Source organism: Sapajus apella, unplaced genomic scaffold (genome assembly GCF_009761245.1).
Source record: "Sapajus apella isolate SASKATOON/1434 unplaced genomic scaffold, GSC_monkey_1.0 scaffold46, whole genome shotgun sequence".
NCBI lineage: Eukaryota > Metazoa > Chordata > Mammalia > Primates > Cebidae > Sapajus > Sapajus apella.
Window position 1 is genome coordinate 6,328,531 of NW_022436986.1, and position 9,697 is coordinate 6,338,227.

At 34.2% G+C, this 9,697-nt stretch overlaps 1 protein-coding gene across 2 annotated transcripts in view; it reads left to right on the plus strand.

Annotated features, from left to right (window-relative positions):
* The window catches only part of STX17 (syntaxin 17), a 65,990-nt gene that overhangs the window by 26,182 nt on the left and 30,111 nt on the right, over positions 1 to 9,697 (plus strand). Inside the window, exon 4 of one of the 2 annotated variants that reach the window (XM_032240188.1) lies at positions 4,512 to 4,571. The exons of the other annotated variant lie outside the window; for it this stretch is intronic. Within the exon in view, the coding sequence (XP_032096079.1) occupies positions 4,512 to 4,571 (60 nt within the window). The remainder of the gene's footprint in view (positions 1 to 4,511; positions 4,572 to 9,697) is intronic. 2 annotated transcript variants of the gene reach the window in all.

Here is a 9,697-nt window from a genome sequence, read left to right on the forward strand (position 1 = left end):
AATCATGTCGTCTGCAAATAGAGACAATTTGACTTCCTCTTCTCCTATTTGAATACCCTTTATTTCTTTTTCTTGCCTGATTGCTCTGGCTAGAACTTCTAGTACTATATTGAATAGGAGTGGTGAGAGAGGGCATCCTTGTCTAGTGCCAGATTTCAAGGGGAATGCTTCCAGTTTTTGCCCATTCAGCATGATATTGGCTGTTGGTTTGTCGTAAATAGCTTTTATTATTTTGAGATACGTTCCATCAATACGTAGCTTGTTGAGGGTTTTTAGCATAAAGCGCTGTTGAATTTTGTCAAAGGCCTTCTCTGCATCAATTGAGATAATCATGTGGTCTTTGTCTTTGGTTCTGTTTATGTGGTGAATTACGTTTATAGACTTGCGTATGTTGAACCAGCCTTGCATCCCCGGGATGAAGCCTACTTGATCATGGTGGATAAGCTTTTTGATGTGCTGTTGCAGTCGGCTTGTCAGTGTTTTATTGAAGATTTTTGCATCTATGTAGTGTTCTTTTATGTTAATGGTGGCTGTGGAAGGCTTCTGATGACATTTAAGCAGAGAGCTAAAGGAAGTGAAGGCAAAAACCATGGGGAATAGAGTTTTCCAGGCAGAGGGAAGTCTTGAGAGGGTGAGAGGATGTGGCATAGTCAGGGAATAGTAAGTAGGTCAGTGTGGCTAATGTGAGCAAGAAGAGTACAGGAGATGAAGTCAAAGAGATCAGAGGGTCAGATCATGGAGAGCCTTGCAGGATATGGTACCTCAGAGTTGGTAGACAGCTTTTGGGAGGTTCTGAGCTTCTTCCACTCTGCATAAATATTTTGAAATTCATTTATGTTGTAATGTCTGTCAGTGTTTTATTCCTTTTTTATCATTGAATACTATTCTGTTGTATGGCTATACCACTGTTTGGCTATTACTAATAATGCTGCTATGAACATTTGGGTACAAATATTTGTGTGGGCAAAGGATTTCATTTATTGTGGGTAAATACTTAGGAATGGAATGGCTGGAACATATAGTAGTTGTTTTTTAGGAAACTGCCAAATTGTTTTCCAGAATGATTATATTATTTTATATTCCCACCAGTTCCTCTGTTGTCCTTGCAAACAGTTGATATAGTCAGTCTATTAAATTTTGACCATTCTAATTAAGTCTGTAATGGTATCTCATTATTTTAACCTTCATTTGCCTAATGACTAATGATGTTTCTATTTTCTTTTGATTGGAGTATTTTTATCAATTTGAAATGAGTATTCCATTTTATCTCCTTGCCTAGCTAGCTACACCTCTGTTATTTTAGTGTTCTTTTAGCGTTTTTAGTTTACATCTTATCACAGTTTATTTGTAAGTGATATTATTCTATTTCACATGTTTAAGAAACTTACAATACACTTCTATTTCTCCTCTACCAGCCTATATGCTGTTGTTCTCGTATATTTAATTTTATACATATACTTCATAATATTTAAACAGGCATTTATTTTGTAAAGTGATTTAGATATTAAAGGAAAAAACCTTATGTATGTACTGGTGTTGTTTCCATTTCTAGTGTGTTTAATGCTTTTATGTAGATCCATATTTCCATCTCGTGTGGTTTTCCTTTTGCTGGAAAGGTTTCCTTTAAGATTTCTCGGAGTGTGATTCTGCTGTGACAAAACTTTGAGTTTTTGTGTATCTGAAAAGTTTTTATTTCACCATTGTTTTTAAAAGAAATTTTGCTGTATATACATTGACTTTTGTCTTTCAGCACTTTAAAGATGTTGTTTAGCTGTCTTCTCACTTACATTGTTTCTGATGAGAAACCTGCTTAATTCTTATCTTTGTTCCTTTGTATGTAATGTGTCTTATTTCTCTCACTGCTTTTATGATATTCCTTTAATCACTGGCTTTGGGCACTTTAATTATGATAGGCTTTGGTGGCATTTTCTTCATGTCTTATGTTTTGAATTTATTGAGCTTCTTGGGCCTCTGGATTTATTATTTGCATTGAATGTGGAAATTTTTTGGCCATTATTTCTTCATATATTTTTCTGTTCCCTCCCTTCTCTTCTTTTTCAAGGACTCCAGTTACACATGTATTAGGTTACTTAAAGTTATCTGACAGCTCACTGATGCTTTAAGGGAATTCTTTTTGATTCTTTTTTATCTGTGTGTTTTATTTTGGATAGTGTCTATTGCCATGCCTTTATGTTTATTAGTCTTAGCAGCAGCAGTGTCTAATCTGCCACTAATCCATTCAATGTATTCTTCATCTCACATATTGTAGTTTTCCCTGCCAGAATTTTGATTTGAGTCTTTTTTTAATATCTTCTATGTCTCTACTTAACTTTTTGAATACATGAAATACAATTATAATAGCTATTTTAATATCTTTTCCTACTAATGCTAATATCTATTATCAATTCTAGGTAAATTTCAATTCAGTAATTATTTTCCTCATTATGGGTGATGTTTTCCTGTTTCTTTGTTTCTAGTGATCTTTGATTGGGTTTCTTTTACATTGTTAGGTGCTGGGTATTTTTATGTTTTTATAAATCTTATGTTTCAATAAAGCAATGAGCTTTGTTCTGGAATGTAGTTAAGTTGCTTGGAAACTGTTTGATCCTTTGGGGTCTGACTCTTATGATTCATTAGGCTTAACTGCAGCCTGCTCAGTCTGTTGCTAATTATTTCTCCTTATGGGGGCAAAATCTTTTTGAGTGCTCTACCCAATTCCCTGTGAATTAAGAGTTTTCCCATTTTTGCTGGTGAGAACAGATACTGTCTCCTGTGTTGAGTGAGTGCCGGGTACTGTTCCCTCTAACTTTTTCAGATGATTCTCTCTCCAGCTTTGGGTAATTTCCTCACATACATGTTCTGATCACTTCTTTGCTGAATTCTGATACTTAGTGACCTCTGAATACCGATGTATCACTGATCCCGCTGCGTATTTCCAGGGCTCGCTCCTCTGTGCTGCTCTCTCCTCTCCAATGTTCTGTTAAGTGAACTGTGCTCACCTTGAACGGAAACAGAAGTCATCTATTATTGTTTTGAAACTGCAAGTATAGTATACTTAACAATTTTCTTCTCTGGGATAAGAAAACATTAGGATTAAGAAACATTTTGTGATCAAAACTTAAAACTAAATGAAAGAGCTGGAATGTTATTCCTATAATAAATTCACTGAAGAACATTAACTTGGCTTTTATAGAAATCTGATAAAGGCCAGGAGCAGTGGCTTATGCCTATAATGCCAGCGTTTTTGGAGGCCGAGGTGGATGGATCGCCTGAGCCCATGAGTTCAAGATCAGCTTGGGCAACATGGTGAAACTCTGTCTCTACAAAAAATACCAAAAAATTAGCCAGGCGTGGTGGTGTGTGCCTGTGGTCCAGCTACTTGGGAGGCTGAGATGGGAAGATCTGTTGAGCCTGGGAGATTCAGATTGCAGTGAACCATGATCGTGCCACTGTACTACAGCCTAGCTGACAGAGTGAGACCCTGTCTGGAAGCAAGGAAGGAAGGGAGGGAGGAAGGAAGGGAGAGAGGGAGGCAGGAAGGGAGAGAGGGAGGCAGGAAGGGAGAGAGGAAAAGAGAAAAAGAAAGAGAGAGGGAGGAAGCTACCTGATAAGCTACCTGATAAACGTAGCTTTTTCTTCATAATAGTGATGATGTGGAACTTGTTGAGGTCACAGATTTCTGGGATCCACATTAGAGATTTTGATTCAGTAGATTTCAGACCACATTTGAAAAGATACTGCTTTGGAGAATCTATCCCAGTTTTGTAAATATACAGATGCACAAAAATAAAATCAGCCATGGAACCTGTAGACGTGAGATGTGACTTTCATGATTTTACTAGGAAAAATATAGAACACTTGAGCTATCTACTTTTCAATTTTTTAAAAAAGGGGATGATTTAAAAGGGAGAAACAATAGAAAAGAGAGAGAATGAGGAGGAGAGTGGAGAAGCAAATGTAGTAGACTGGTTAGGAGAAAAGAAGAAATGATTAAGGAAAAGCAAAGCCTGGTAGAGAATGGAAAAGAAGATATAAGAGTAGATTCCAAAGTGGATGCTATTAGGATATATAAACTGTTTTAGGTTATTGTGAGCTTTAGAGGAATTTATAACTTAAATTTTGCCTTAAAATTCTTACGAGTTGATTAATCAGGATTTAGGATCCTTGACCTCTACTCCGATTGGCATAGGTTCTACAGAATCTTAGGGAAGAAATTAAATCTGAAACATTATCAGTTGTTAATGTTTATAATATAATAAATATAATATTTATAATATAATATAATAAATATACTATTATTTTGTATACCTCTAAGAAAGAAAAAGTACTGCCAGTTAACTATTGACAATTCGTTTTACCATTTATTGTAAGATGCCTTTCAATTTTAGAGATGTTAAAATGTGGACAAGATACTGTGTTCTAAAATTGATGAAATGTATTTAGAAGGCTGCTACCCTACCTCAGTCTTTCCCCAGTCTATTCTTCCTATTTATTATGTTCTGTTTTCCCAGTATTATTTTTCAGAGAGCACAAGTCTCTCCTCCTTTATGAAGCCTACCTGGATCCTTACTGTAAGATATGTTTCAAATTTCCTTTGAGCATGTTTCTTCTGCCCCTTTCATTTTGAAAATGTCCCCTTAATAGAGAATCAAAATCAAAATAGGAGTTACATAGTTTTGCTTTCTCTGCATCATCTGCTAACACTGTACCATCTGCCCCAAGCAGTAGGCCTGAACTTCGTTTCTTGTTCTTACTCTACGTGTATTTTTTTAAGTCCTTTTTCTTGTTCTTAACATTTTTCATCAGCCTCCGCTCATTCTGGGTTCTTACTTTACTTAACAAGATTCTTCTTGTTTCACAAGTCTCTTAAAATTCTGAACCTATCATAGCACACCTTACACAACAACCATATTGTATTCTTTAGATGCCACTTTCTTTCCATTCTTATCAGATTAACCTTAATTTTTCTTATTTTTTATTTTTTGAGAAGCAGTCTTGCTCTTATCACCCAGGGTGGAGTGCAGTAGAATGATCTTGGCTCACTGCAACCTCCAACTCCTGGGTTCAAGTGATTCTCCTGCCTCAGCCTCCTAAGTAGCTGGGATTACAGGTGCCTGCCACCACATCTGGCTAATTTTTGTATTTTTAATAGAGATGGGGTTTCACCATGTGGCCAGGCTGGTCTCCAACTCCTGACCTCAAGTGATCTGCTCGCCTTGGCCACCCAAGGAGCTGGGAATACAGGTGTAAGCTTAATTTGTTTTTATAATGTCAGACTAACTTGTTTTCATAGTGTCAGAATTTTACTTTTTAGAAATGTTATCTCTTTTTCAAAAATTTTTATTACAGTATGATTTCTGCTATGGCATCATACAGCTTTTTTCTTTAAACGTTATAAAATTCACTTTCCTAACGAATTGCTAATCCTAGTGTTCCTTCTAACACTTGGGAACTTCAGGATGGTATCATGGTTTCTCGCTCATGCATCTCACTTCCACTTCACTATTTTATGCTTGTGTGTCAGAATTAATTCCAAAGGAGTAGTTCTTTTCATTATTTTCTCCACCTAATGAAAGATGGAATGTTTCATATGCTAGTGACATACTTTTCTAGAGAAGAATTTTCGTTGGTTTCTTGATAGTTGGAGATCCATGTGTCGGACCACTACTTTGCCACTTTGAGGAAAGTATTAATAAAGCATTCATTCTTTTACCATATTGATTGAATCGTACCATATACCAGGGACCAAACATGGCCTTGAAGATATATGACAAAGAAATTAGACACAGTCCCCATCTTAGAAACTTTACAGTTCATTTGAATTAATTAATTAACATCCTGTTTGCTTCCACAATAAAATCCCTACTCAGTTTTACGCCTACTCAATGCGTTCAACCTTGTTTCTGTCCTAAGGTTAGTTGACCATACAGGTCAATATAATATTCTTTTCCAAAAGTATTATTTAAACTTTTTATTGTGAAATACAACATGTATACTCTAGAAGTGTCTAAAACATATACACCTAAATTGTTATACTGTGAACACTCATATACTACTCAGATCAAGAAATAGACAGTTGCTGGTATGCTAGAAGCCCATAGCCTCTTCCCAATTACAAACACCTTTTCCCCTGCAAAAATAATCACTATCTTGATTTATATGGTAAATACTTTGTAACTTTTCCGTATAATTTTACTGCCAAAGTGTGTTCTTAAGATCGTAATTTAATTTAGCCTATTTTTGAACATTATATAAATTGAGTTAAACAGAAGATATCTTTTGTATTTCTTCTTGTGATTTACCTATATTTTTGCCTGTAACAATAGTTCATCTATTTTCATTGCTGTATATATTCTATTTAATGAATATACCATAGTGTATCTATTGTACTATTTATGAACATTTGAGTTGTTCAATTTATATTATACATATTATTAACATTCTTATGTATTTTTACACATATGCACATATTTCTGTTGGGTGTATTCCTAGGACAGGAATTATTAGTTCATTGTGCATACTTATGTTCAACTTTAGTAAGTAATGCCAAGCTATTTTCCAAAACAGCAGTGTTAATTTTACATTCCTTCCAGCAGTGAATACAGTCCTGTGAGTACCACATCCTTATCAATATCAATGTTTACTATTCTCAGACTTTAATTTTATTTGTTCTGGTGGGTAAGTTAATTGTGGTTTTAATTTAGATTTACCTGATTATTCATGAGATTAACTTTTCATTTATTTATGAGAAGTACCCATTTACAGTTCTTGCCTACATTTCTATGGGTTTTTTGTAATTTTTTAATACTGATGTGTAAGACTTCTTTATATGCTCTGCCTATGACCCCTTGATTAGTTATATGTTTTACAGTTATCTTTTACCACTCAGTGGTTTACTTTTTCACTGTCTTAGTGGTGTCTCTTGATGACTAGAAGCTCATTTAATTTAAAGGTTATCAGTATTTTATGGTTGGTGATTTTGTGCCATGTTTATTTTTATTTTTATTTTTTAGAGACAGGGTCTCCCTTTGTCACCCAGGCTGGAGTGCAGTGGAGGGCTGTGCCATGTTTAAGAAATCTTTCCTACCTCAGGGTCACAAAGACATTCTTCTATTTAAAAGTGTTACTGTTTTGCCTTTCACATTTATGTCTATAGTCCATCTGGTTGATTATTATACTGTATATGGTGTGAAGTGGTATATTCAGCTTTATTTTGTTTTTCATAAGGATACCCAAATTACTAAGCATAATGTTTTGAAAGCTTCATTTTTTTCCCCAGCATTACTCTGTAGTGCTACCTTTGTTATAAGTCAAGTCCATATATGTTTGGGTTGTTTCTCGACTGTTTCACTGTGTATTTGTCTATTCTTGCACTAATGCCATGTAAGTGATCTGCCCATCTTGACTCCCAAAGTGCTGAGATTACAGACGTGAGCCACCACGCCCAGCTGAATCTCTATATTTGAATAAAAGTGACATCTTTGCAATATTGAATTTTCCAATCCATGACCATATTCTATTTTATTGTTTTATCTTTTGTATGCTGCTAGTTTTAAATTGCTGACATTTCTTTAGGATTTTAAAATCTTGTTTATAGTGCATGCACCTAGTCTAAATTTTTCTTTATTCTTAATCTTCTTGTTAAGTTTTGCGTCAAGGTTCTGCCGTCATAAAGAGTTAGAGGATGGTCTTTTTCTGTACCTTTGAAGAATTTGTGTAATTTTCTTTAAATGTTTGGTAGAATTGGCCGGAAAAACTATCCATACTGGGTTTTTTGTTTGTTTGTATCTTAGTTGGTTTTGGTTTTCTGTGGGGAGTATAGAAAGGAAGAGAGACTTCAAAATATACATTTAATTTCTTTAATAATTATATTACTATTTTGGTTTCTATTTCTTGTCAGTTTGATAAGTTATAGTCTTCTAATAATTTACTTCATCTAAGTTTTCTAATTTATTGGCATAAATTTTTTCAAAATCTCTTATTTTTAATTCTGCAAGATCAGTAGTAATGCCCCTTTTTCATTTCTGATTTTGGTTATGTATGCCTTCTTTATTTTTAAAAATTACTTCTCAATGAGGTTTATCAATTTTGTTAGTCTTCCCAAAATCCAATTTTGGCTTTGTTAATCTAGTGTATGCTGGTTTTTCTGTTTCATCAAATTTATGTTTACATCTTTATTATTTTCTCCTTTCTACTTTTGTTTGCAGTTGTTTTTGCCACTTTCTAGTTTCTTGAGATGGATGTTCAATTTACTAATTTTCAACCTTTTTCTTTTCTAACGTATATGTATATATATGTGTATGTGTGTGTGTATATATATATGTGTGTGTGTGTGTGTATACACACACACACACATATATATATCCACATGCAGTTACAGCTATAAATTTCTATTACTTTAGCTGCTTGTATGTTTAAATATGCTTTATTTTTCTTTTCATTCAGGTCAAAGCATCTTTTTCCTTAGACAAAATTTCTCTCTTGTTGCTCAGGCTGGAATGCAACGGGTTCAAGAGATTCTATTGCCTCAGCCTCCTGAGTAGCTGGGATTACAGGTGCCTGCCACCATGCCCAGATATTTTTTGTATTTTTAGTAAAGACAGGTTTCACCATGTTTGTCAGGCTGGTCTCGAAATCCTGACCTCAGATGATCCGTCTGCCTCTGCCTCCCAAATTGCTGGGATTACAGGCATGAGCCACTGCACCCAGCCAACATTTTTAATTTCCATCGTGATTTCTTCTTTGATTTGTGGGTTGTATAGAAATTTATCTTTCTTCATTACTAAACATGAAATGTTTATAGATATATTTTATTAATGATTTTGAGTTTTATTATAATCAGAATACATGGTCTGTATATCAGTGTCAATATTTTTGAAATTTGTCAAAACTTGCTTTAAGAATCAGTATATAATTAATTTTTATAAATGTTCCCCATGTGTATTTGTATGTTTTTTACATGTATATTCTCACCTTGTTGGGTATAATGTTCTATATAATTTATATATAGTTTATGTTAAAGTTATTGAGCAAATCCTTTATACTAACTTATATCCTTTGTCCATTTGTTCTGTTAATTACTTAAAGGTGTTAAAGCCTTCCCTTGTGATTGTGGATTTGTTTAAATTTTTCTTTATAGTTTCTGTCCGTTTTTGCATTATATGTATCGTGGGTATGTTATTAGGTACATTTAACTTTAGAGTTATTATATATTCCTGGTACAGATATTATAAAGTGATTCTCTATTTTTAGTAATGTTTTGGCTTTAAAGTCTATTTTTTTCTGATACTGTTACAGCACGTTTGCTTTAGGGAGCAGTTGTTAAGGTTAAAGTGGTTTGTCTTTTTCATCTTTTTACATTGAACCATTCTTTATGTTTTTCATATATCGCTTACGTTTTTTAAATTCAGTCAATAAATCTTTATCTTGTAACTGGAATATTTATTTCATTTTTATTCAGTGTAATTATTGATATATTTAGGTTTAAATCTTTCACCTTATGGTGTGGATTCTATTTCTTACACATATTTAAAAAATATCCATACTTACTTTCTTTTTTTTTTTTTTTTTTTTTGAGACGGAGTTCCCCTCTTGTTACCCAGGCTGGAGTGCAATGGCACGATGTCGGCTCACCGCAACATCCGCCTTCCGGGTTCAGGCAATTCTCCTGCCCCAGCCTCCTGAGTCGCTGGGATTA